This window comes from Sturnira hondurensis, unplaced genomic scaffold (genome assembly GCF_014824575.4).
Source record: "Sturnira hondurensis isolate 20B ecotype Veracruz unplaced genomic scaffold, ASM1482457v3 Scaffold0002638, whole genome shotgun sequence".
Lineage (NCBI taxonomy): Eukaryota > Metazoa > Chordata > Mammalia > Chiroptera > Phyllostomidae > Sturnira > Sturnira hondurensis.
Genome location: NW_028075269.1, coordinates 11,327,899 through 11,354,648, shown reverse-complemented (window position 1 = coordinate 11,354,648; position 26,750 = coordinate 11,327,899). Strand labels below are relative to the sequence as shown.

The following is a 26,750-nucleotide window of genomic DNA, read 5'->3' as shown; positions in this document are numbered from 1 at the left end:
GCACAAAAGCAGGATAAAGGTAAACTTTCTGCACGTGAGAACCATCCCCCCCCCTCCAAGGAGCCGTGTCACACTGCATGTCACCGTCATCAAAGGGGCTGTGCGTAAACCTGAAAAACCAAACGGACCTGTCTGTAGGTGTTACTTATATCACAAGGCTACAGGTGCCTTATTTCCACTGTGCGCTGGTACTGGGAGCGCCTGCCTTCTCTTGCCTTGAAAGCCTCCTCTTTGGACCTAGTCAGCGCTGTTGTCACGTAAGCACCTTTTCTTTTGCTCTTTTGGATGACTTGGAAGGGGTGTCAGGGCTTAGAGGCTTGGGCTGGGGCCTGGGTCTGTTCGTCGCTGGTCTCCAGCTCCAGGCTGCCAGCCCACCTGCCAGTTCCATGCGGGGTCGCAGTGCCTCCCGGGAGCCGCTCCACCGGGATTTAACAACGGCTTGCCTGAGAGCAACATTTCTGCTTCCTCGCTGCTGTGTGGTCACCCTGCCCCCCGCGGCCCCCTCTCTCTCGGGATCACTTGACTACGCCAAGGGGAACCGAGAGAGAGAGAACGTGGGCAGGCACTCAATTCCCCACTTTTCCTAAAGTTGTCCTTAGGAAGGAAAGCTGAATCTTATACCGAAAAAAATATTCAGCTTCAAGGAGAGCCCACCTCCCCTGGCTAAACTCCTTCCCTCCTTGGCCTGCTTATAGATTGCCCTGGATATAGAGAACATAAGCTGCCTTATCACAGTTTGAGGCATTTTTTTTTTCAGGAATTCGTTTGTACGTGATAGCTTTAAAAAAAAACAAAACCATTTTGCCCCCTCACACCACCTTTCCAGAAAACCAATGATCAGGGTTTTTCCACTGTAATTGCAGACCTTTTCAAAGACCTTTTCAACCCTGCAGTGTGCAGGGTCCCGCGTGTGGAGGGGTGGAGGGCTGGCGGCCAGTGGTGGGGGGAGGGTGGGGGTGGGGGTGGGGTTCTTGTTCATTCGCCCCCTGCTGGCAGCACCTGGTACCACACGCTCCCTTCGTTAACTGAAGGTTAAGGACCCCACCTTAGAGTGTGCTAAGAATTTTACAATCTGGAACGATGTGCGAGACCATTAGGTATAACTCCCTCATTTGACAAGTGAGGAAACTGAGGCCTAGAGAGTTACAGTAACTTAGAGAGGCAGCTTCGTGTTTTAGTCTAAAGACCCATGGAGAGGGGCTCGGTGAAAGCTTAATTCTGTTCCTTATGTTTTCGGTGACAATGTTTTTCGTGATTCAAGGAGTTCTCGGTAGAAGTTTCCATGGTTTGGTTTTCTTCTTTTCTCACAAGTCACCTGTGTAGAAACCTTTTAGATACAGTGGTGATGACTGACTTTCCCCCCTTTGGAAATGAATGTATGTATTGTGCCCAGTACTCTGCACGTATTACCTAATTTTATTAAATCCTCAGGTAAGTCTGAGGATTCCCGGTTAAACATCCCCATTTTAGAGATAAGGTCAGAAAGGTTCATGGCTTTTCCATATACCACACCTTGTATGAAACAAAGGGTTTGGCAGGCTGAGTGGTAAGAGATGGGTCCATGTTTTGTACCTAAGGGGACAGAGATGGGGTTGAACCCCCAATGGATTTAATCCAAAACGGATGAGCTTTGCACTGGGCCCATAGTAAACTATATGGCATTCTTTCTATGGGTATTTGCGGCACCTTCAGGAAAACAAACAAACAAACAAACTAGCAAACTCCCTAAGCAAGCTCAAGGAAAATGAGGAATCATTTGGCAAGATGTCCTCAAGGCAGCCCTCACAGCTGCCCTGGTTTCTCCCAGAAGAGCAAACACTTAAGCACCCAACCCACAATCGTTAACAGCAAGTGTCGAAATAGCCCACTGGGTTTTCCTTCATGTGTCCCTTCACTGGGACAACCAAAGAATAGGGAATTGACCCTGCCTTGCCTGCAGGGCTTGGGACTCAAGGGACATTCTGTTGTCACTAAAGCTTTGAAGGAGGAACACCATTTTGCTTCCCAATGAACTGCTCAGATGGTGAGACCAAGGAAGGTTCTTCTTGGCCCCCTTCCCCATGGTTTATATCCTGGTGGCCTGGTTCTGCCCGGTGATGTTTTGGTGCATAAGCAGCCAATGTGTAGATGTTTAATTGGGTGACTTTTGGCCACAGGCCCAGAGTGGAGTTGATGCTCTCTGCCAGGGTCAGGAAGGAATTTTCCTCCTCTGACCAACTGGCCAAGGCTGCGTGGTTTGCTCCTTCCCCTCTCGCTCTGGAAGGCTGAGCACAGGTGCCTGGTTGCTCAGGCCATGGGCACCACGCCCGCAATTGCTGCCTCTGCCTCGTGTGGGGTGAGAAGCCCACAGGCCTGTGCCTCGGACTGTGTGGACCCGCCCTGGGCACACTTGGTGAGTGAGCCAGCTCTTAGAAGGGGGAGGAAGCCCCTGGAGTCATTGGGGACCTCAGCCTCCATGCCATCGCTGTCTCGTTGTGAAAGGTACCTGCAGCCAGCCTTTCTCGTGCATGAAAGGGAGCCCACCTGATTCCTCCCCCTTTGTGGCTTGTGCTTGAACCTTTCCTCCACAGGAGGCAGCTAGAATGAGGGTCGGGGCAGGGGGGCTGATTCTAACAGCTGTGGGGCTGTCGATGGGTCTGTGATGACATGTGGGTCTGCGGAATGAGGGACCACAGTGCTTAAGGGGGCTGGCTAACCAGGCAGAGACTGTCCAGGGTCCACTACAGAAAGTAGTGGGCCTGGGAGGAAAGGGAGAAGAGAAAAGTGGGGGGGGGGGCCTTTACAGAGATCAAGTTTAGCCTCTGTTGGTAGTGTTTGATAAGCTTGCCTGACCAAAATATCCAAATATAACCAACATCCCGGCCTACGTGGATGTGTGCACAGGCTGGGGCGTGCCAGCCCCACCGGGTGGGCGCCAGAAGAAAATCACGGAGCTAGGGCACGGCCTGGGGTCCCCCTCGCCAGTGTGTTCCTAGAGTGGCTGAGGACTTGAGGCTCGTCAGGGTGCAAAAGGATAATTGTGGCTCCAGGTCACCAGCAAAAACCAAAACTGTGTGGCTAGGACAACAGGCCAAGGACCTTCCCTACGTATCTCTGCTCATCCTGCCGCCGACTCTCGACCTAACCCAATGCTGCTCAGCCATTTTTTTCCTTATTGCCCCCACTAAGAAGCCTTTTTAGATCATGTTTTCCTCAACCATCTCCCCACACCTGCCCATGAATTGTTAATACCATAGAAATTCTGCAAATCGTTAATGTGTGGTAGCCCTTTGGAGGGTTGTGAAACATAGTAACATCTAGGAGTTTTGACCAACCCTCCCAGGAACCAGATTTTTTTCCCTCTGGGGTCAATGTCACCCCTGGTTGGGAGTGAATGGGCTAACTTCAGACCTGAGCCTGCCTGTCACTGGGCCTCAATGTCCTCACTGTGAAATGGGGCCCCAAATAGCTATTTTTACCACCACCCACGCTGTTCCACCTACATTAAAGAAATCTTAAGAGCTAACATGTTCAATTATTGCAAGGACCCTGGAGGGCTTAAGGAGCTGAGCTACTGAATACAAAGCAGCCATTATTCCTGAGTTCTCACACCCAGAGCATGCTGCCTAAGTGGCCACAGTCTTCTGCAGGGAGCCCGCAGTTAACAATATCCCTCCTACGGCAATCGCAAAAAATAAAAATTAAAAAACCCCTTTCTGCTGCTTGGATAAAAGACATTTTCCCAAAAAGCAAGAAATGATTACCGAAGAAAAACAGCACAGTATGCACCTGAGTGAGAGAGCCCTTTAAGAAAATTAAGTGAAAAAAAAAAGGAAAATTAAATGGATATATGTGTCATTGGCGATAGAATTACCAAAGGGAATCAGATACATGCGGCATTGTGTACAAAACTAGAGAGATCACAGAGCAAGTGCGTGGGCCATGTATGGGGGGGAGTCCTTAAAGGAGGTAAATATGCTATTTATCAAAAACATTCCTAATTTTTATGTGAGCAAATTTAATGTACCGATCAGCTTTTGAGAGCTATTTGTCGGGCATAGATGAGGGAGCATTCCTCTCACAGTGGTGTTTTGTTTCCGGAGGGTTTCTAACTGATGCTGAAGACCTGGGGGTGGTCTTCTACTTTCTTCCTCCTGGAGTCCACCTCTCCTGGGCCCAAGGTGAAGGTCATGGCAGAGGTCTGCCCTCCTCTCCCTGGCTTTTCTGCGCCTCTAGCTCAGGAGGGCAGGGGGAATTTTTGCCCTGAATTCTCACTTGGGGGAACTTCCCTGATGTGGATTCCAGAAGATGGAAGGGGCTTTAGGCCCCGGGGGCTCTTTCCTTTCTCCTAACCTCCTACCCCCATCCTTCTGCCGCCTGCCTCTTGCTCTGGATATAAAACCAGTTAACCCGTGGGAAAATCAGAGTCCAAATGCAGGCAGCCTTGACCTCAGTTTGATACGGCTCCCAGGGGTAGATCCCTGTACACGATAATCCGCCCGGAGGGTTAACCCTCGACAAGCATTTGGAAGGAGGGTGGGGGCGGGGCCTGGATGTCACAGACAGGGCGCCTACGTGGGAGTACGTGAACTCGGTTGTTCCCCTAGGTCAGGAGCACAGTTGGCATGGACACTTGATGGTGACAATGACGCATCAGAGGATGACATGACTGTGAGTGTTTTTAGAAAAGGAAGCCAATGGGCCAAGAGTGAGAAAACTTAATGCTACATACAATATGACATTGCCACCAAGTGGCTCTGTGACCTTAAGCAAGTCACACAAATTCCCTGGGCCTCCCCTTTCTCCCCTCTAGAATGACAGCGTGAGGGAGGAGGAGATGGGCCTAACTCAGTGCTTTCCAACACGTGGTGCTCACGCCACGCATGAAACACACCTGAGGTGAATCTGGTCCAGGGGAGGCAAACTCACACTTAACGAGTCAGAGAGTCAATATCTTAGGATTTGCAGGCCACGGACAAAACCAAGAATATTATGTAGCTACCTACATAACCATTTAATACATAACCATTTAAAAATATAAAATCATTTTAGTTGCAGGCCATTCAGACACAGGTGGCGAGCTGGATTGGACCTGTTGGCTGTAGTTTGCTAACCCTCTGGTTCAGGTCGGGCACGGATGAACAATTTTCATTCAAGTGCTTTTGCCTTCATTTTAATGTGTTTTAAAAAATACCGATTTTTCATTCGTCATGATGATATAAAGTTTTCCTTTTAAAAATGTATTTATGTTTCCACCAAAAAGAAGTTGAGTTTTTAATGTATTATGTAATTCATCATGCTGGAAAGGTAGGCAAATGAATAAAGCTGAGGAACACCGGACCAGATGGTTGATAAGCTTCTGACCGTCTTCAAATTCCAGGTGCTTCACAGCCCCAGACCCAGAATCGAGCCTTCGCACTGATACTGACAGCTGTGTGATCTTGGGCTGTGGTGGCCCCTTAGCAAACGGGGGTAGGACCACCTTATCACCTCGATGTTATTTTGGTCATGAGAAGAGAAATTGGGAAGACACTTTTTCTAATCCACCAAATATGAATTGGGGAAATATGGGAAGCGGCAAAAAGAAACTCAAAAGATGAGACTGATGGGCAAGAATACACAAGCGTGGAGGCCTCGCCTCAACCATTCGCCATTTCCCACAGCGTCCTGCTTGCCAGTGTGAGCAGGGGTGAGGGCATAGCCGTCAGGATCATGACTCTTTAAGTACACAGACCTGAGCTGTCATCCCAGGTCACCACCTGCTGGCCCGGAGGCTCAGGGCATGTTACGTGGCATGTCCAAGCATCCACCCCTCACCTGTAAAGCAGAACCACGACCAGAACCTCAGAGTGCTTGCTCTGAATCGACCGTGACGATGAATGTAAAGTACTGAAGCACTTGGCACAGAGTCCAAGGTGCCTAACTAAAGTGTGTGTGACAATTATCACAGGGCCTTCACGCTCTTATCCAAAACCCTGGGCTGAGTGTGCTACAGAATTCACAATTTGTCAGGCATTCAGGACGCTATACAGTCAGTGTGCATACAGCAAAATACAGACTACCCCTCTCTAGGTGTTTCTGCAAGGACTGCTTAAACGCATTGATACTCCTGCAGTATATCACATGAATATTCATCACATAGAATTAACAAAACTGTAACTATAGCTGTAAGACTATATAACATATATACAGTTTAATGTCTAGGTATAATATATAGTTTTATACATTATATATATGTATAGTATCTTGTTTATATTCATATGGACGTAGCATTTATAGAACAGTATATAAAACCATAGATCTATGCAGGGCTGTGTTTTGCTGGGAAACAAGTCTGCACCAAAGACACGCACACACACTTGGTTTCAGAGCTCTCGGATTTCAGAATTGTAGATCCAGCCAGGTTTGTGGGTGCGCTCACTGATAGCAGCGCTTGCCTTGTTTTCGGAAGCAGATTGTTAGGCATCGTGAGCCAGAGTGCGGAGGTCCGGTGTGAGTGAATAGGAAAAGTAACGAAAGAGGCTGTACTACAGAATAAGAGCCCCCATCCTCAAATCTCAGTTCTGCCACTCCCTGACTGTGTTACATGGGCAGTGTCCTCAACCCTTCTGCCTCAGTTTCCTCATCTATGAAATGGGGATAGATGTGCAAACCTGACAGGATGTGACAAGGATTAATTAATGTCATCATACAAAGCACTTAGCAGGGGGCCTGGCTCCGAGGAAGCTGCCTGTTTATAAGTATTTGCTGTCGGATTAAAACCATGGTGGCCTGCAAGGGGTCCCACAGTGTGGCTTCCAGGAGTCACCAGCCTCCTCACAGCCCCTCCCACCTTTGCAGGGTGATGTTGGACTCAGTGACACACAGCACCTTCCTGCCCAGCGCGTCCTTCTGCGACCCTCTGATGTCGTGGACTGATCTGTTCAGTAACGAAGAGTATTACCCAGCCTTCGAACATCAGACAGGTGCGTACATCTGGGGAAGCCCATCTGAGCTGGGACAAGCTTGGGCCGAAAGTGGTGCTGGCCTCAGGCAGGTGACACGGCCACGTGAGGGGCTGGAAAATGCCAGCTGTCACCAGTGTCCAGGGCAGAGGGCCAGGGGAGGCCCGGGTGGGAGGAAGGGCAGCTTCTGTAGAGACAAAAACACTGGAAACCTCACCCCAACCTTCCCAACTCTGGGGCCTTGGGGGGCTCTGCTAAGGTCCCTGAGCCTCATTTTGCTCTCAGGTAAAATGCAGATGGTAAGGCCAATCTCTTAGAGTTAGTATATTGAAACAAAGTAGTAGAAAGAAACCCTTAGCCCAGAGCCTAGTATGCTGATTGCTCCATCTTCCTGGTTCTAACTAACATTTGCTGAATACTAACTAGGCACCAGACCCTGCGCCAAACACCCATCTCATTCTCAGAGAGGCCCTATGAGAAACAAACAGTTATAGTTCCCACTTAAGAGATGAAGAAACTGAGGCACAGGAAGTTCAGTGATTCGCCCAAGGTCTCCAGTTAGTTAAGTTTCACGCAAGTTGACTTGAGCACCTGGACTCTTCCCACATGGCCAGCTTGTAAATGGCGTGAAGCTGGGCTATTGATACTAATGTTATTGTTATTCTCTGAGATTCTGTTTCCTGATTCCTAAAGCAGGTGTGATGAGAGTGACTATAAGGACTAAGGGAGCCAGAGTGTGTAAAACACATAGCCTGGCACAAGCAAGTGCTCAGCAAATATGAGTCCCCCTGTTGTGCCCCAGGCTGCCCTCCCCACCCTTCCTCCTCTCTGGGCCCAGTTTTCTCCACCTAAGAAGTAGGAACAGGGCCTTGTACAAACCCCATGCCAAAGGGAAGCTGGCTGAGTGTTGCCCCAGAAACCCTCAGAGGACCTCTGCCCCCAGGTGCTTGGGTGACTGCACATCACAGCAAAGTTGGCTGACTGTAGCAAGGCAGGTGCGTACTCTGTGGGGAAGGCAGTGATGCAATTAATGGCTAATCAAGCTGTCACTGCTCACAGAGCCTCAACCCGATGCACTCTGGCCTGGCAGGTCCACACTCCAGGGCAGGAGATAGGGTCAGGAGGCAGCCCTCCCTGAGGGAGGGGTCCAGGAGAGGCCAGGCCTCTGAGGAAGCTGTGATATGTCCTCCACTACCAGGAAGCCCCTGACCCCGGGCCAGACACCAGGGTGGGGGGTGCTGCAGAGACAGACGGGAGGCACTTACCTACAGAATTCAGTCCTGCGCCCACTCCCAGCCCTGCCCCCATGCACATACATGCACACATGACAGTTTGCACCCTTGTCTGACGGGTCCAGGTAATTGCGTTTGAACCTGATTCATTCAGATACATATTACAACCCTCCTTTGGGCCTAGGAAGCGCCTCGTTTCCCAGAAAGATGATGAGAAATGTGTTTGATTTTCTCACCTCAAAAATGAAGGCTTTCACACCCCCATCTCCTCCCCATGTGTTAGACCACGATGGCCCAGCTCCTGGTCCTTCTCTCCACACCTGCGTCTCCCAGACCTGCCATCCCGGGCGCCCCGTCCTTCTGCCTACTCTGCAGGGTGGCGGTTGGCATCGTAGTGGGAGGGGATGGCCTCCACTGCCCCCCCCCACGTGGTGTCTCAGGCCTAGGAGAAGCAGCTTCTGTAATCCGTAAGAGCTTGCCCTTTGGAGCCAGGCATCCTACGTGCAAAGTCTGGCTTGGACACCATTAATCTCTCATGCCTCAGTTTTTTCATCTATAAAATGGAGGTGGTAAGAATGCCTAGTGAAATATCCGGGACACAATCAGGCACATAACAAGCACCCATGGGTGTTTAAGAATGGAGAACTCAATTCAATTAGGGAAGGAGAAAAAGTTCTGGAGACGGGCGGCGGCAATGGCCACACGACAGTGTGAATGTACCTAATGGAATTGAACTGTGCACTTAAAAAGTGTTAAAATAGTAAATTTCATGTCATGTACATTTTACCACAACTTTTAAAAAATGAAGAATTAACCTAAGTGACTCCCAGTAGGATTGCCAATGTGGCAGAAATCCAGTCCTTTTAGATATAAAGACACAGCTTTCTCCTGTCTGGAGCCTCCTCATTTCCATCAACGTGACGAGGGATCGAATTGGGTCATTTCTAGGGTCCCTCCCAGAAGCCTCTCTGACTCCTGCATCAGGCAATACCACAGGTGTAGCTTTCTTTCTCCATCTCCCATTGAGGGAATTGACAACACACCAAGGCATGAGGCCGATGGAAATGATTTTGACCTGCCATCTCAGACTCTGGATTTCAGCCGAGTGTCTCTGTCCGCCCACAGGTGGAAGCTGGGTGGTACCAGTGGGCACCTGGCACTGAGTGAGCCTCCTAGGCTCTGCCCACCTGTGGGAGGACAGCCCAGAGGTGCCTTCTGTCTTTTTCTCACCGAGAGAGAAGACACGTCAGTCTGGGTGTCCGCAGAAACCCCTACTGAGAGGGATGTGTCAGGAGACAGTCAGGCTCACTTCTGGACACTGCTCTGCAAACTTTGTGGACTCAGTGGTCAGCAGGCTCTGGGACATTGTTCCTGCCTCGCAGGAAACTCCATCTAGAATTCAGGCTTGTCCCAGCAGCAGCTTCCGGTTAGAGTCTGGGTTCAAGGGTCCACTTATCAGCCCCATGACCTTGGGCAGGTTTTATGTAACACCACTGAGCTGTACCTTCCCCAGCTGGAGTAGACCCTGCCTCCTACAGCTAGCAGGACCAACAGTCCACCTATCAAGTCGGGAGCAGAGCACTGGGCACTTGGTAGGTGCTCACTGTAGCCAGAAACAGCTGATGACCCCCAGCTAACAGAAAACAGCTTTCTCTCTCCTCTCTTCATCTTTCATATTAAACAAAAGCAACGCAGATCTCAACCTTTCCAATTCAGAACTTTTGACAGCTTAGATACCAAAGGGAGAGACAGAGAAATGAAGTGCAGCCCTGGCCGGGTGGTTCAGTGGTTGAAGCATCGTTCCATACACTAGAATATTATGGGTTCAACCCCGAGTCAGGGCGCACACAAAAGGCAACCCATCAATGTCTCTCTCATATTGATGTTTCTCTCTTTCTCCCCATTTCTCTTTTCTCCCCCTCCCTCTCTCTCTAAAATCCATGGACATATCCTTGGTGAGGACTTAAAAAAAAGAAAGAAATGAAGTGCCCACTAGACAAATGATGTCTACGAGAGGGCAGGGAGGAATGAACACTCAGCCGAGTTAGGGAGCCCAGCTAGCTTCACAGCCTTTCACCAATGGCTCTAGCAGGGGGCAGCTGAACTGGTGCTGACCGCAAAGGTGACCTGCTCTTCGACGCAGGACTTCCCCCACTGCAGGCTGGGGACTGGATAGTCAGATTGCAAACTGCTCTAGAAATTCGTTAATCCATCCTGGCCCTCCCTTTGGCTCTTCAAATAATTACAAATACGAAGGGAAATGTATCAAAATGAGGCTGCATGTGTTTTACAAGCATATAATATTTATAAAAGACCATTTCTCCAATCAAGTCCCAGTAGCCAAACATTGAGTGAGTCCTGAAGTATCCTGGCCTCACCCCTCCTTTCTGGAGCTCTGTTCTCAACCTGCACACACACCCACCCTGCTCGCCCAGGCGGCCACACCCCCTTTGCTTCCGAATCTCCTTTATACTTTGCAGCAGAGGTTTCTAGGTGGGGCACCTTTAAGGTTGCTGGGTGGTCTCTGGGAAACCCGAGGCTGGTCCCTGGAGAAGGCCAGCCTCGAGCTCCCTCGTCTGCACCCTCGAGCCAGGCTCCTGTACTTTCATTCTGAAGGCAGTGCTTGCGAGGGGTTATCGAGGCTTGGCCGCCAGAGCTGGAGGGAGGTACCTCTATGACCTTCTCTTAGCTCGGCCACTTACTCGCCTGAAAAGGGACTTCACCCTTCTGTGCCTCACTTTCTTCATTCACTTTGTAAAACAGGGGGCACGATCTAGGACCTCCTAGCGTCGTACTGAGGATAGCATGAGAACTCTGAATGGAGCAGTCACTGGCACATACTAACCATCAAAAATGTTAGCTATTCTTACAGGTGGGACATTTGTAGAAAGAACTTTGAAAAAAAAATGCACCGTCTTGGGAATTAACAACCAGGCCACCAGGGAGAGAGGCATTTGTGTCCCATGAGAGCTTTCCTAAGAGAGACTCACGAGCTGGGTACAGAAGTCTGTGAGCACATGCAAAACAAAGAGTCAGGATTTCTAAATCAAAAGCAGGCAAATAGGCACAAAATCACTGGGAAGGCTCGGGTGAGGCCTGTGGCAGTAGTCACATCCCAGGACACCCCCAAGGACAGAGCTCAGGTTTGCCACCGCTGCCCCGTCCTGCCCAAGCCTGAGCCTTCTGGGCAGCTGTGGCCCCAGGTGGCTCAGGGCTGGTGCTCTGGGCTGCTTCCGAACTCCACAGAGCCCCGGGCCACAGCCCTTCGCTGATCCCCAGCCATCTCTCCTTGTCGTTTCTCCATCCAGCTTCTGACACTGGCCAGACTTGTTTTCTGTATTTCCATCTCCTTGTTTAAATTGTTCCACAGGCTTGGAAGGAAAGCCAAGAAGGGCTGTTGGATGGGGCTTGACCGGCTCTGGGAGGAAACCTGGAAGCCGTTTCTCATTTCAGGTTTCCCCTCATAAAGTCCTTCCTTTCAGTGGCAAAGCCACAACTGTCAGTGCCCTCGATGCCCAGTCCACTCACTGGTTGCCCAGGGCAAAAAACTTCCCAACTCCCTAAGCTAATAAATCATGCTAATTACAGTCCTGCTGCCTAACTCGGGCCTCCTCCAATCTAGACTCTCTGTCTCCCTTTACCTCATCCCAGGGCTCACTTTGGCTGGTTGTCCCTCAGCTGGCCTGCGGCCCCAGTAGGGAAGACGTCATTTCCCTGAGAATGAATATAGTCCCCCAAACAGGACCAATAACAGGTGATGTAGCAAAAGCTTACTATTGTCCAGATAACTGAGCTAAGTTCTTAAATCCATCATTTCTTTTCCTTTTTCACAGCAAACTTCCTAAGAAGTAGGCACTATTATTATTCCTCTTCTAGAGAGGAAGGAAGCTGAGGCCCAGAGATGTTGGGAAACTTTGCTAAGATTGCACAGCTAGTAAGTTGAAGAGCTAGGACTGCAAATCAGGAAGGTCCATCTCCACAGCCCAAGCCCAGTTGTACCACACAGTCCTATACCTCCCACTGGAAGGTCCCCGTCTCTTGGGTCAGCTGACGGAAGCCCAACATGGAGGATGGGAGCAAGAGTCTGGCAGATTCCTGTAGCTTCACAAACTTTCCCATCTCTGCTCCCCGATCGGCAGAGGAGAAAGGTCAAGTTTTCCTGCAGAGGATCTAGGGACACAAGTCAAACCTCTAAGCTCACACTACTTTAGCAATCCACAGATTTGGCATTCTGCTGCGCATCTCTTTTGTTGTAATTTTTTTGACTTTTAAAAAGTATTTTTTTAATTTATTTTTAGAGAGAGGAGAAGGGGAGGAGGAAGAGTGGGAGAGAAACATCAACGTGTGCTTGCCTCTCATGTGTCTCCTACTGGGGACCTGGCCTGCAACCCAGGCATGTGCCCTGACTGGGAACCAAACCAGTGACCCTTTGCTTCACAGGCCCATGCTCAATCCACTAAACCACACCAGCCAGGGCTTTTTGTTGTAATTTTTAAAAAGTCAAATTCTTGCTGCAAGTGAGGCTCCAGAAGAATAAACAGTGTTGGCAGCAAAATTTCTGAACGAGAATGGCTTCAGAGCAGCCATCCAGTTGGAAGAAATGATGAGGGGACTTGCAGGGATTCTTTCACGCACTCTGCATAGGCTGAGAAGAGATCAGGCGTCCATAACAAAAAATGGAGGTGAGGGATTAACAGACCCCATCTCTGGCATCTCCACTGAAGCAGCACATGTGGCTTCCTCACTCCGTCGCCTGCTGTCCACTCTGGGCACTGGGTCCTCGCCTTCCACCTCAATGTCAGTGTAAAGTGAACGTTTTACAAAGTCACACAGACTCACCTGTGTCCCCACATTTTCAACAGCATCGGCCACCTTACTCATGCTAGCAGTACAAGGACATATTAGCATGGCTAATAATATAAAATCCTTATTTTTTTGTCAAAGAAATTAAACCCAAAACTCTGGAAGGGAACGAAGGTCCTGGCCCACACATACACAGGGGAGAGAGAGAGAATGTGTTTAGAAGTATCTGGGGGAATGCAACTAAAGTAGTGGTTTGGGCAACCCCAGTGTTAACAAGCACAAGTGGGTGGTATTTAATGAGCACTTACTACATGCCTGACCCTGTTCTAAGTGCTTTCCATGCTTTGGCTCACTGAAACATCCCAAGAGCACAGTGAAGGAGGTCCTATCATTCCTACTTTACAGACGAGTCCCAAGAAGGCAGGGCCCCTAAGTGTGAGGCCACGTGCCTTTCCAACTTTCAGGGGGAATCCGAAAAGCAGCCCTTTCCAACTTTCAGGGGGAATCGGAAGGGCAGCAGCCCTGGCTTCACGTTGGGCAGCAGGGAGTTGGAAGCTGCCTGTGGAGCCACCAAGGGGGAGCCGTCTCGTCCCTTCACCTCAACCCCCAGCAAAGCAGGGCTGCATTTTTCCAAATACGTTTTAGTTTGAAGAAAACACTAGTCAACTAAAAACAAAAATTAAACTCTTAGCATGCCCACTCTAAACAATACTCTCAAGGGAGACAACTGTATAAAAGCATGTGAAGTTCTCCATCACAAAGGGACTTCCAGGAGGATCGGCCTACGAAAGGGTTTTAATTGGCCTTCAGAGTGATTTGTGAAAACTAAGTTACTTGCCAGCACTTAAATATCACGAGATTTTACCTAACGCTCTGGACCTGGCAACACAGGGTCCACCTCCCCACATGGCAATGGCCAAGTAGATTTGGGTGACAACCATCTGCTCGGCGTGAACTTAGCTCCTCGGTTCCTCCTCCCACTGCAGCTGGCCCTTAAACGAGGGTCCTGACCCACTTCTGACTTCAAAGGAGCTGACAAGCCTGCCGCTCAGTAGTGGCCTGTGGAGATTAGGGTTCAGTCTACCAGGCCCTGGAGGCCATCCGCCTCCAACTGGTAGAGTACGCAGAAGGGCCTCGCACCTCAGCTTCTCCAGAAAGTATAGATCATTTTAAGGATGGTAGATGCATTAAGGAAAACACTCTGTTTTTCCAGATGACACAACTTATTAAAGATAACATATTCTGTGAGTGTATCGCCATTTTTAAAAGATTTTATTTATTTATTTTTAGAGAAGGAAAGAGGAGTGGGAGAAGCATCACTGTGTGGTTGCTTCTTATGTGCCCCAAACCAGGGACCTGGCCTGTAACCCAGGCATGTGCCCTGACTGGGAATCGAACCAGTGACCCTTCGATTCACAGGTTTGCGCTCAATCCACTGAGCTATATACCAACCAGGCACCATTTTTTTTTTTTTTTGCCCTGAGTTCATGTCTTCCAGGTAGCAAAGGGGTCTTCTTCGGGTCCTTCACCAGGCTTGCAAATATTGTCATCATCAGTCTCTCCACCCTTTTCTGATTCATCAAACCTGCCTTCATCCAAATCTTTTTTGGTCAGTCTTTAATATGTGTATCCAACTTGGTCTTCCTCAACCAAGAAGAGTGATCCGATGCAGAATCGCCACATTCAAAGAGGGAAGAGTTGGTTACTGACTAGCTCTGCGGCTTTATTTGAGCCACAGAACCTCCCAGAACCTCAGTGTCCTCACCTGTAACGTGTGAATAATAATTCTCAGTTGTGTGGCCAGTCAGTTACCCTCACTGAGTGTTCCCGGTGGGCGAGGAGGGGCTCCGAGCACCTCCGACCCTGAGTGAGCAAAGCAGAGGTGGCCCTGTGTCATGGAGCTCCAGGTCTGGAGAGGGAGCGAGGCGGGTGTGAATCCTAATGAGGAGGGCACCTCTGGGAGGGGAAGGCTCTGAGAGTGGAGTGTGAGCTACGGTCTTGAGGATGAGCAGGAGTGAGTTACAAAAAGACAAATGAGGACCTCGTGCTACGCCAAGGGAAGACGCGGGGCCAAAAGGCCATCCAGAGGTGAGCAGCTTCCTCACCTGTCAGCCTCACCTCTGTGGCCCTCATTATTGCAAGGATAGGACTCTGGAGATACACCACAACCCAGAGGCGCCCATGTCCCTGATAACAGGCGTTTCCTCTCAGCTCCGAGGGTTGTCGGAAGGACTTCCCTGGTGGGGAAAGCCCACCATGTTGGGCTCTGTCCCTGACTTCCCTGCAGGGGCCAGAGCCACACACAAAGCCTGCTCTGTGGGCAAGATTCAAACGAGAGAGCAGAGGAGAAGGGAGCCTGTGCCAGCAGCCCCACCCGAGTGTCGGTGCCCACCCCACCCAGGCATTTCTCCGAATCCTTCAGGCCCTCTTGGCTTCCAGAAACAACATGGGCCTCTTCGAGTGCCAAAGAAAATAATGAGGGGGTGGAAGTGCAGAGAGGAGGGGATGGAGACTTGGAGAAACCTTTCTGTGACAAGAAATAGGCTGTGTCCTCCAACGGCAGGGCACCGATAGCCATCTGTGCCAGGTCTTAGCTCAGGACTCAGGGTGGAAGAATTTCAAGGCTCATAAACATCTCTCATCAGAATACCAGGGAAAGAAGGGGCCCTTCTTGGGTTTACTTGATCAGAAATCAGTAGATAAAAGCACACGCCAGACTCAGGAATGGCTGCATTATTTTCCCAGGAAAACCTGCTTGTCACCAGGTGCCCCCACACGGGCCGGTGGGCCGACCCCAGCCAGCAGCCAGTGAGCCATGAGAGGCGTCTCCCCATGTGGCCCTTGCTCTCCTCACCTGCCAGGCAGAGGCAATGACATCAGCCTCGCCCTCCTGGCACAATATTGACCCTTTGATCAACTTGCATATAGAATTCAGATTAAAAACTTAAATGAAAACAAATCTATTAAGTGTGACTGTCCCTAAATCCCCTCTGGGGGAGGAAAATAAATTTCTGGAAGGGCTCCGAGTTTTAGAGAGAGCTTTAGTTTCCCACTTTTGAAATAGCCCAGTCACACCTATTGGGAGGATTGGAGGAACTTGGGAATCTGACAAGGGGTGCGTAGGGAGCGGTGCCCCAGATGGGGCAGGGACCCCATCTCCGAGCTGGGGCTGGAAGCTCCACACTCCACTGAGGACAACGGCAGCAAAGGCTGCATTTCAAAGGGGAATTGGAATGGCCTCGTTGCCCTGTGCTATGGAGACTAACTCATGAGTAACCCTGCCTGTCTGCGCACAGCCTGAGCCAGTCAGCTCTCTGCCTTTCTCCTCAGGCCTTCTTGTTCTCGCTGGCTCTCCCACTGGCTCCGCCTCTCTCTCCATGTCGCATCTCTTCTCTGTGCTGAGCCTCTGAGGACCAGTGTGATGGAATGGGAAGAGTAATGGCTTTCAAGTTCAGACTGGGGTTCAAATCCCAGCTCCACCACATGCGGGCTGTGGGATCTTAGCCAAGTCCTCCCTGACTCAGGATCCTCCTCTGTGACGTCCCAGGGGACAGAGATCAACCCTCCTATTTACCATGAATCCTCCACACACAGTTCCTTGTTTTGCACGTAGTAGGTATTCAATAATAATCTCGATAACGGCGTAAAGTCTTCCAGGTTCTGTTCTAAGCACTTGTGTATATGTTAACTCATTCAATCCACAGAACAACTCTATGGTATAGGTGCTATCGTCATCCCCATTTTACCAGTGAGGAAGGGGAGTTCATTTACTGAATGGACAAACGTGAATGAGCACTATGGCAGCTGCAAGAACTGTTTATGTCAAAGAGCCTGATGTGGTCCCTCACCTCTTCCATATCCTATATCCACCACCCTTTGCACTTGTCCTGGTCTTGGGGCAGGGCTGTTAAGCACCCAGTCCGGCCCCAGGCCAGGCATGGCTACTTCCCAGCCTCCCTGAGAGGGCAGCACCCACCTCTCTCTGGGTGCGAACAGAGTTCCTCCAGAGCAAAGGAAAGGGACAGTGGTCTTAGGATAGAAATTCTTTAAAACAGCTCCCAAACCACAAAAATGACAATGCAACCAACCCCGCCACTCCCCGTGCCCCCAAGCTCTGTCGGACTGTGGGCGATGTCTCCGCAGCCCACAGCCCTTGGCACGAGAGGGCCAGAGACAGTGTACAAACCAATGGCTAGTGCTGGCAACTGGCCCTAAGAGCAGAGGGAACCAAATCAGCTTCAAATGGTGCCTGGCACACAGTCGTCATTTCATAGCTATTGAACTGACTGATAATTTTCTGTGTACCAACCACACAGCCTGAAGACGTTAACCCCAAACTGCATAAGAGCCCTGTGTACTGGACGAGTTATCCCCATTTTACAGATGAGGATGCGGAGGCTTACATTTCTATGGACCTGGCCCAAGTGGCAAGCAGCAGAAGCAGGATTTGAACCCAGGCTTGTCAGGCTCCAAAGCCTGTGCTCTCGCCACCATGTCGCCTGAAACTGAACCACTGAAGGGCCTTGTTCTCTCCTCCTCTACTAATTCCTCTCTCTCTAGGCACCAGGTCACTCCCAAGCCATGACTGGGTTTCTCACCCGTGTCATTCCCTCTCCTGCCCTAAAGTTTGCCCGTAGGATCTAGTCCCTTCTGATTTTTACGGCAGAATAGAAAGTGACCTGGGCCCCAGCAGAACACCTCAGGGCTGGGGCCCCTTTCAGCTCATTGGACAAGGGATGAGGATGTTAACATAACCAGAGCCTCCTTCAGGAGGCCTTCCAAAGGCTCGCCCAGGGAGCACCGCCCCTTACTTCTTTCTCCTCTGGCGCAGCGTGCGACTCCTACTGGACGTCCGTCCACCCTGAGTACTGGACTAAGCGGCACGTCTGGGAATGGCTCCAGTTCTGCTGCGACCAGTACAAACTGGACACCAGCTGCATCTCTTTCTGCCACTTCAACATCAGCGGCCTGCAGCTGTGCGGCATGACCCAGGAGGAGTTCATCGAGGCGGCCGGCGTCTGCGGGGAGTACCTGTACTTCATCCTCCAGAACATCCGCTCACAAGGTCAGTGTCCAGGCGGCTGGGCCTCCAGGGGATGGGCCCCAGACCGGGGCCAAACGGCCTCGTCAGGTCCTTCCCTGACGTGGGATTCCCACAGCAAAAAATGTCACTCGCTGGAACGTTCTGTTAACCAAAATTCCCCATTAATCAAAACCTCTCACTAGAACTGGAGACTGTAGGTAAAAGAAAAGTAAGTTGAGTACATTTTTTAAAAGGAAAGAAAAACTGAAAGAAAAAAAAAAGCGTTTAGGGACCAGCCAGGAACCAGGCTGATACAACAAAAGAATGCATTATGTTGATAAAGATCGACAGCTATAAAGGGTGAATCCCAAGAGGTTTCTGTTTGACCTTTCATTAAGCAGAAAGAAAAGGAAATTAACTGGACATGTTTCTATCCCATTGCCAGAAGAGTCAGACTGGCATTTTACTTCATCACATTCCTGATGGTCAAGGACCAGACAGTCAGAAGTTGGCTCTATTTGCATGATTTAACGCTTCAACCCCCTCTGCAAGAGCAGGGTGTTGGCCAGGTTTATCAAACCTGGAAAGGCTTTTTGAAACCATGTGAGTCTGTGTCCCCATGTCTCAAATAAAGGAATGGAGGTCCCAAGCGGTTGCATGACTTCTCCGAGGTCACACAGCAAACAGGACTGAGGCACGGAAAGGCAGTACAAGGCAAGGGCTTTGAGATCAGAAAGACCAGTGTCCGAACCCTGGCTCCATAAGAGCCCGGAGCCATATGACCTCCCCGAATCTCCACTGCCTCATCTGTACAATGGGATGATGCAGACCTCCCAGGCTTCTTGGCAGGCATCAGTGGAGTATTACCTGGCACAGCCAGAGGGATGCACAAGCAGTGAAAGACAGCTATTCTCGTCATCATGAATGTAACCAAGAGGCAGGCATTTTTAAAAATAAAGGAAACACATCTCAGCTCAATTTGAGGAAAGACCTTCCAAAAAGTTAGCACCTTCTTTTGAAAAGGCTGCTTTGGAAGATACCAAAGGTAGGAAACTCCCTGTCTCTGGAGATGATCAAGCAGTCTAGTAGTCCCCTGCCTGGGGGTCATGCTGTGGCAGGGGTTCCTGTTTGAATAGAAAACCAGGGAGACCTCTTACATGCAGGATTCTTTGCCATCCCCTAATCGGCACCCATCACGACCAGCTGAGGGCAGGAGAGCTAAGGATGGTGGCCCTTGGGCACAGCTAAGCTTCTGCCGTGAGAACCAGGGCCCATGAGGAGCACAGAAGGGACAAACAGACCCGCCCTCCATTGCTGTCTGGTTTCTTACTTAACAGTGACAATGTCCTGCCCAAAGTTGGGAGCAGAAGCCAAATCACAGCAGCTCGGGAAGGAGGGTAGGGTTCCATTCAGAACCTTCCAAGGGATGGCCTTGCACAGGGGTCCCGGGGCCATGGAGCTGGTATTCCATCCTGGAAGAGAATGCAGTGGGCATTGCCAGCCTGGCCACTGTCAAGTCAAACAAGTTCACCTCTAAGCCCCAGCAGCCCCTGTGCTAGGGTCTCCCAGCTCAGGCACCTCCCTGCCCTGGCACTTGTTACAAAAAAAAAAAAAATATATCCCTGGTCTCATTTCTTCTGTGTCTGAGCAGAATGAATAAGCTAAAAAACGTTTTTATAAACAGGCCATAAGTTGCCTCTTCGTATTCTAACCGCGTCTGGAGTCACAAAGCCACCAGGAATGGTGGGGTTTCAGGCACGTCATCCCGGGACTGTGCTGTGAAACCTCCCACTGCCCCCTCAGATTCCTCCGCTGACCTGCCTCTGACGGGAATGCGGCATGTGTATTAAAATGTACGCATTGCAACCAAAGTTTAGTGTCCCAGTCTGCCCAGGACACGTGGTTTTCACCTGTTATCCTTATTATTATGTAATAATAATACATATTATGAGTGCTATCTTTCATCCTCAAAAGCATGACCGTTTTGGACAATAAAGACAGGGGGGAACTGGTTGCTACCTAGTGTAGGCCTTGTATTACCCCCCAGTTAGGGATCTGGAAGATGAGATGTTTCGGCAGGGAGAGGAGCTGGAGGGGGTCCAGGGGTGCTGTCTGGCTCAGTGTGCATTTAAATAGGATTTCAGGGCCCAGAAACAGGGACACTGGTCACTGGAAGGTGCGGTCAGCAGGCAGGGAAGGCAGAGGGGGCTTCCGCAGCGGGGGAAAGGAGCAGTCTCTGGCCAGCCCCCATCCCGTTCTCAGCAGCCCTTCGGGGAGAGCGAGCTGAAGTGCTTCCACAGCCCTGCAGAACCAGTCAGAGCAGGGCACTGGGAATAAAGTCACGCCGTGCCGTCTCTGTTCCGGTCCCCTTAGTACATGGAGACTGGTCCACACATTGGACACCCAGTGAAAAAGGAGGTGTCCTTCGGCCTGTGCAGCTCCCTGAAGGCAGGATCTGAAACTCCTAGTTCACCTCCGGCCCACCCTTTTTCAGAGGAGCAACCTAAGCCCAGCAGTCCCCCAGATTCCATCAGGCTCTGCACTCCCGTGGCCTCCCAGGTCCATGCTCCCCTTTGACCGGAACCCAGTAGGCATTGGTATTCCCCGGGAATCAGACGCCAAGTCACAGAGCATGGACTCTTAGAGCCAAAGGGAAGCACAGTCGTGGTGTTGTCACATGTTGTCAACATGGAGCTCAAGCCCAGAGACTGAGTGACCGACTGGGCAAGGCCTCACTGGGGTCAGTGGCCCAGCCCAGCTCAGAGCCCAGGCCTCCTGGCCCCAAGCCAGGACTCCCTCCCCAGTGCCCACCACCAGGAAAACCTTAAAGGCTGCTGGGACACCTGGCCCTGGGGCTCTCTCCGGGTGGCCTTTAAAAACAAGGAGATTGTCACCCTGGCTGGTGTGGCTCAGTGGATTGAACACTGGCCTGCAAACCAAAGCGTCACCGGTTTGATTCCCAGTCAGGGAACACACCTGGGTTGAAGCCAGGTCTCCAACTGGGAGCATGCAAGAGGCAACCAAACACTGATATTTCTCTCCCTCTCTTTCTCCTTCCCTTCCCTTCTCTCTAAAGTTAAATAAATAAAATCTTTAAAAAAATAAAACAAGGAGATTGTCACCTCTCAGTGGTGGCTTCATGGTGATCCCATATAAGCCAGGGGGTCTCCAAGATCCCTTCTGAAATAAAACCACCCTGCAGAGGGCATAATCCCTCTCCTCCTCCCTAGCATCTCTCTCCCGGCCTGGGCAGGGGAAACCAGGATTGCATGACATGAGTTGTGCATTTCTTTTTTTTTTCTTCCAGGTTACTCCCTGTTTAATGATGCTGAAGAGACCAAGGCCACCATCAAAGACTGTAAGTAGCCAAGTTCAAACTGCCCGACGCTCTGTGGAGGCTGCTGTTGAGCACAGGGGCTCGATCGCTTTTTAAGGCCCCCATTGAAAGGGCGATGGTCTGAAACATCCCAGACTAGGAGAAGAGAGGAGGAAAAATGTAGGGGACAAAGCCTCGGGCTTGGGTCTATGATTTCTTAGCCTATCCCAGACTCGGTTTCTCTATCTATAACATGGTGTGTGAGTTCTGGATATGATGCCTACAAAGTGCCAGCAGTACAGACGCTCCCAAAACTGGTACCTGTTCGCAATAAGAGTCATCACTACTCACCATCAGCGGCCTGGTGGTTCGGAGCGGCTGCGGAGAATGTGCGCTCCCTGAGCAGATCCAGTTTGCGATGCCAAGGCGATGGAGGACCTCACTGGGTCATTCTGAAAATGAACCCTCACTGTTTTGCTTTTGCAGATAGAGAAGGTTTAGAAAAGGGAACTTTGGAGCTTTGATTTTTTTTTAAAGATGATGATGATGATGATTGCTGTCAGTCAAAGGCTGACAGCAAAGGCTCTGGCCTGTGGACCAGGATGTGGGTCCTGGGCAGACCCCCTGCCTCCCTAACTTCAGGTCATTCATTTGCAAAAAGAAGACAGGGCACGCGGTCACGCCCCAGAGAGGTACAAGCTGAGGGCCCAACAGGCAGATGGATTCTAATGATGTGGGTTTTTTTCTCTCCATAAAGTCCCGAGCAATAAACTGAGCATTCAGATTATTTGGTTAATCGCTTCTCGGCCTTTTGGCTAAAATCAAGTGCAGATTGTTTGGTTGATGAAGGACTTTATATTCAGAGCTTTAGTGCAGGAAGCCAGGTCTGTGAACCATGTGGACTTGAGCAAGTGCCCAGTGCCCCCACAGAGCCCGGGTTCCCAGCAAATAAGGCCCCCACAGAGCTTCCTGGCCCTAGTGGAATCCCTTTCCACCCATTTGCAGCATGGGGTGGGGGTGCAAACCCCAGCTTTCACCACCCAGCCCAATCCAGGCAAAGCTTCTAGAACAATTGAGCCCACCAAAACCCTTGGGCCATTCCTGAATCTGAGGCCCAAGGCTGGAACCCAAGGCACTTTCTGTCTTTCCTAAGCAGCAATGAGTTTGACCTGACTACCCCTTTCTCAGGGGTCCATGTCTCCGCCTGTGATGGGCATCTATTGGTCAGCCTGCCTTCCTTGCGGCATAGGAGGAGGATGAGCTAGGACAGGTTCTGTGTCCCATAAGTTCTTTAGCTGAATATATTACTAGTCACAATTAGAGTCAGTATAATAATAATAATAATAATAATAGCAACCAGCATTTATTGAGTGCTTACTATTGAGTGCTTACTATGCTCATAGCAACCAGCATTTATTGAGTGCTTACTATGAGCCAGGCCCTGTGCTAGAATCTTTATAGATACTATCTTAGGTAATTTTTTCTATGACCCTGTAAGACAAGTCCTAGTACCATAGTCTTTTTTATGGGGTGGAAATGAAAGCTTAGAGGTAACAAGGTTATGTGTGTGTCTCACCCAAGATTGGGTGTGTGTCTATTTAGATACAACCCAATGTGTCTAAATCTGAAGCTCTGAATTGCTTCACTTCCCTCATCCATTTCTTTCTTTCTTTTTCCTTCCATGCATTCACTCATTCATTCAATAAACATTTATTGAACACCTACTATGTGCCAGGCCCAGAGCTAGGCACTGGTCTCTTTGCTTTTGCTTATGTTCCTTTCAGTCTGTTCCCCAGGCACTAGCCAGAGAGATGTTCTTAAAATGTGAACCTTGTCAAACTCCAAAGTCTTCACTTTACTCTTAGAATAAAATCCCAAGATCTGCAAAGAAGGCCTTCCATGACCTGCCGGCAGCCGGCTTCCCCAGCACTATCCCCCAGCACTCTCTCCGTCCTGCCTCATCAGTCCTCTCTCTGACCTTGGCCTTGCACATGCTAGAACACTCTCTCCCTCCTCCTAATGTGGCTCCTTCACATCTTTACCTCTCAGAGTAAATGTTTCCTTTTCATGAGGTCCTCCCAGCCAGCCCTATCTAAAGTAGGTACTTTTCCTCCATCCAATGTCATTTTCCTCATAACAATGTAGGTCCATGGCTGACTTGTTTCATTCGTGTCTTAACCTGGCCCTTAGTCTTTAAACCCCACATGCTCAGGGATCAAGTCTGTTTTGTATCCCCAGCACGAAGCCCAGAACCTGGCAGAGAGTCGGTCCCCAGTGTTGAATCCAGATTCTCTGGAAGGGCAAACACTGAGTCTTAGGCATCTTTCCACCTCCTACCTGCTGATCCCTGGAAATGCCTAGCACAGTGTCTTCCACCACAGAGGTGTTCAATTAGTATCTGTCCATTTGGGTGCGATGTGCGGCCCAAACGCATCCTCTAGACCCCTTCCTACTGCTGGAGGTCATTCTGTTTCAGATGCTGATTCGAATTGCTTGAAAACAGGCGGCATCAAAAGTCAAGACTGTCACAGTCACAGCCGAACAAGTAAGTGTAGAGACACCACTTTCCATCTCTAACTTCTTCCAAGCATTCATGAGACGAAGTCCTCGGCTTCCACGAGCTTTGAAACTGAACGTTGACGTGGGGCCAGCCAGTTATTTCCCAAAGAAGGCGGGAAGGAAACTGACCGCGATTTGTGTACATGTTATCCAATTCACATTTGTTTCTTTTTCACTGGGAAGTGGTACTATAAGAATTGAAATGAGGAAGTAATGTGCTAACCATGTCGAATAATGGTTTACTTGCGCTGATCGACGGGGGGTCCTGCCTATGGAGGTACTCAGCAACAGCGGTAGAGAAGGCATCATGAATCGGCAGTTTCGTTAGCCTTTCCCTGAACTAAGATCCACCCAGTGCTGAATCGGCCTGCCGGGCTCGGTTCTGGCCACTTGATATGTGTTAGATCATAATCCTCTAACCTCTACTGTGAAGTAGGAACTCCTATTGTCTCATTTTGCAGACAACTAGAGATTATGATTACAGAGCTAGGGAGAGGTGAATTCACCACCCGATCTCAGACGGTTGGACTCCAGAACCAGTCTTAACCACAGTATAGTGGAACAAGAGACATACCAGCTATTCATGAAAAATATCATTGTAATCTTGGTCCACCCAGACAATTGTGGGTGTGGGATCTTAGCACAACCACAGTGCCCATCAGAAAGAAGAATGAAAAAAATTTGCTGATGGTCATTTCATTAATTCCATAAGAATTAGCCCGTGGTTCCACAGAGCATGGGAAAGTCTGTGAACCAGCGTTGCTAGTCAGTGTCCCTGGGTCTGTGTTTCGTAATTGCTCTACTATAGGACAGACGCTTCACAGGGCGGTGAGGTTCCAAGGAGAGCATTCTGTCATAACGATGGAACATAACCCCACAAAGCAGCACTTCTCACGGGTGAATGAGCGGTTGTACAACTCTTCTCTTACAACTAAAAACAAACAAAAAAATTAAGTAACTTTTCTTCCTCCCAAGGCCTCCAAAGTTCTCATCTGTGGGAATTTGTGCGTGACCTGCTTCTGTCTCCGGAAGAAAACTGCGGTATTCTGGAATGGGAAGATAGGGAACAAGGTATTTTTCGGGTGGTTAAATCAGAAGCCCTGGCAAAGATGTGGGGACAAAGGAAGAAAAATGACAGAATGACGTATGAAAAGCTGAGCCGAGCTCTGAGGTAAGTTAATGGCATGAAATGCCACGAGCCTTCAGGCCCACTCATGTAAAACAGCCACCCGTGGCACATTACATTGTATTTGCAGCTTTTTATCTTGATAATTGAAAGGTCATGAGATGCTTCAGTTCTTAGTTACAGGCGGGATTATGGTGTGTAAGTGGACACGCTGTCCTTTTCATGCTTGGCAGTGTTCCCCAGGGATCGCTGTGAATCTGGGCCTTCACACACACACACACACACACACACACACACACACACAGCATGTTTTGAACCGAACACGGGGAGGTTTTAGTCTTCAGGACTTCTGGGAAAGGTTTAAGTGTAAGTTGATAACAGGGTGTGAAAATACCAGGGTAACCAAAGACCAGCCTTGTCACCTGAGAAGAATGACGATCTGTTGTTTTTCTGGGGTACAAACCCTGCCCACCTTTCTCGTCTGCTGACTTTCACAGATACTACTATAAAACAGGAATTTTGGAACGGGTCGACCGAAGGCTAGTGTACAAATTTGGAAAAAACGCACACGGGTGGCAGGAAGACAAGCTATGATCTGCTCCATCGTCTGGCTCATGTTATGGATTTCTGCCTTTTCAAACAAGCTGGTTGCAATAGACATTTGAAAGTCTTGGTTTTCATTTCTTTTTTTTTTAAACCTGCAAACGTCCTGATAAAATTTCTCCACATCTCATCTTACATTTGGGTTCAGAGTTGTCATCGTCTACTTCCAGGTGATGGCAGCAACCCTTAAGGAATTCTCTTTTTTTAACCCAAGGGAAAAAGGGGGTGATCTTTCGTGGTCCCTTGAGCACATGTGACTTCTCCATTGGAGAGGTGCAGAGACACGGTAGCCAGTGCAGCTCAGAGAGAAATGACCCGGTTCTGCCTTCAGACTCAACCAGTGCTCCTCCCCCCAAAGTTCAAAAGTTTCCACTCATTTAACCGCGGCAACTCACCAAGAAAAAAAGTGATGTTTGTAGTCCATACAATAGGAGGGGATGAAATGTAAGACAAACATTTAGTAGATTTTAAATCGCTCAAGTCGAAGTATAGAAAAGCGTCTTCATTCGTGAAAGAGCTAAGCCATCAAGCTGGTCCATTATTGGATTTAGCATCGGGGAACAGCAGGGTTCTCAACCAGAACCTTGTTGTGGCCCCTCAGCCAAACCCCGCAGCCATCCTTCCAGAGTACCACACTTAAAATCAGACACGTTCTTAATTCTCGCTGAGCTTATTCCCCCTCTTCTCCTTCTAGTGGGGGCATCGGATGGGCAAGGACACTTGCGTCAGTTTCCAAATCACCGCTGTTTCTATGACTCCAGATGTCAATACAGTAAAACCGTAATTCGTTGACTCTGTCTGTGGCCAAGACATTAACCCTGTGTGGAACTGGGCATGTTCTGACAACTCTGTGATGGCCAATTAAATGATGAGTCTCTTGTTTTGTCTTCCTACCCCATGTGTGTGCAAGCTCCAGAACACATCATTTCCTTGATAAAAATAGTGACAGTGAATTTACACCACTACATGTTCATGGGTTAAAGTCTGCACTGACATTTCTCACGGGTCCCTGGCCAGTAAGCCATTAGTGACCTGCAACTAGGTGGGCTGCCCGAGACTTCCCTGTCACCAGAGCAGGAGGCTTCGTTGGCGAGGCCCTGGTCCACACACAGGACTGGCTGAGGACATCCGTGCTTCAAGTCCAGCTTCAAAAGTCACTTGTTTT

The 26,750-nt window shown here is 49.7% G+C and overlaps 1 protein-coding gene across 3 annotated transcripts; it reads left to right on the top strand.

The window, feature by feature from the left end:
* On the top strand, nt 1–26,750 carry ELF5 (E74 like ETS transcription factor 5). Of its 3 annotated transcripts, none has more exons than XM_037040489.1 (7): nt 5–257; nt 6,820–6,944; nt 17,790–18,023; nt 21,289–21,339; nt 23,774–23,842; nt 24,832–25,027; nt 25,480–26,750. In XM_037040489.1, exons 2-7 carry the CDS (start codon nt 6,824–6,826, stop codon nt 25,574–25,576), a joined length of 768 nt encoding a protein of 255 aa, XP_036896384.1. In that variant the 5' UTR covers nt 5–257; nt 6,820–6,823; the 3' UTR covers nt 25,577–26,750. The 3 variants fall into 3 exon arrangements, with proteins under 3 accessions (XP_036896386.1, XP_036896384.1, XP_036896385.1); XM_037040490.1 differs by lacking the exon at nt 5–257 and adding an exon at nt 2,238–2,392; XM_037040491.1 differs by lacking the exon at nt 23,774–23,842 and having other exon boundaries at nt 1–257.

Bases quoted from the DNA above. Each gene is read 5' to 3' on its own strand.
- ELF5 (XM_037040489.1), top strand. From the start codon at position 6,824: ATGTTGGACTCAGTGACACACAGCACCTTCCTGCCCAGCGCGTCCTTC. The intron at 18,024-21,288 runs GTCAGTGTCCAG...TTTTTCTTCCAG, and splicing joins CCAGAACATCCGCTCACAAG to GTTACTCCCTGTTTAATGAT. The intron at 23,843-24,831 runs GTAAGTGTAGAG...CTTCCTCCCAAG, and splicing joins TCACAGTCACAGCCGAACAA to GCCTCCAAAGTTCTCATCTG.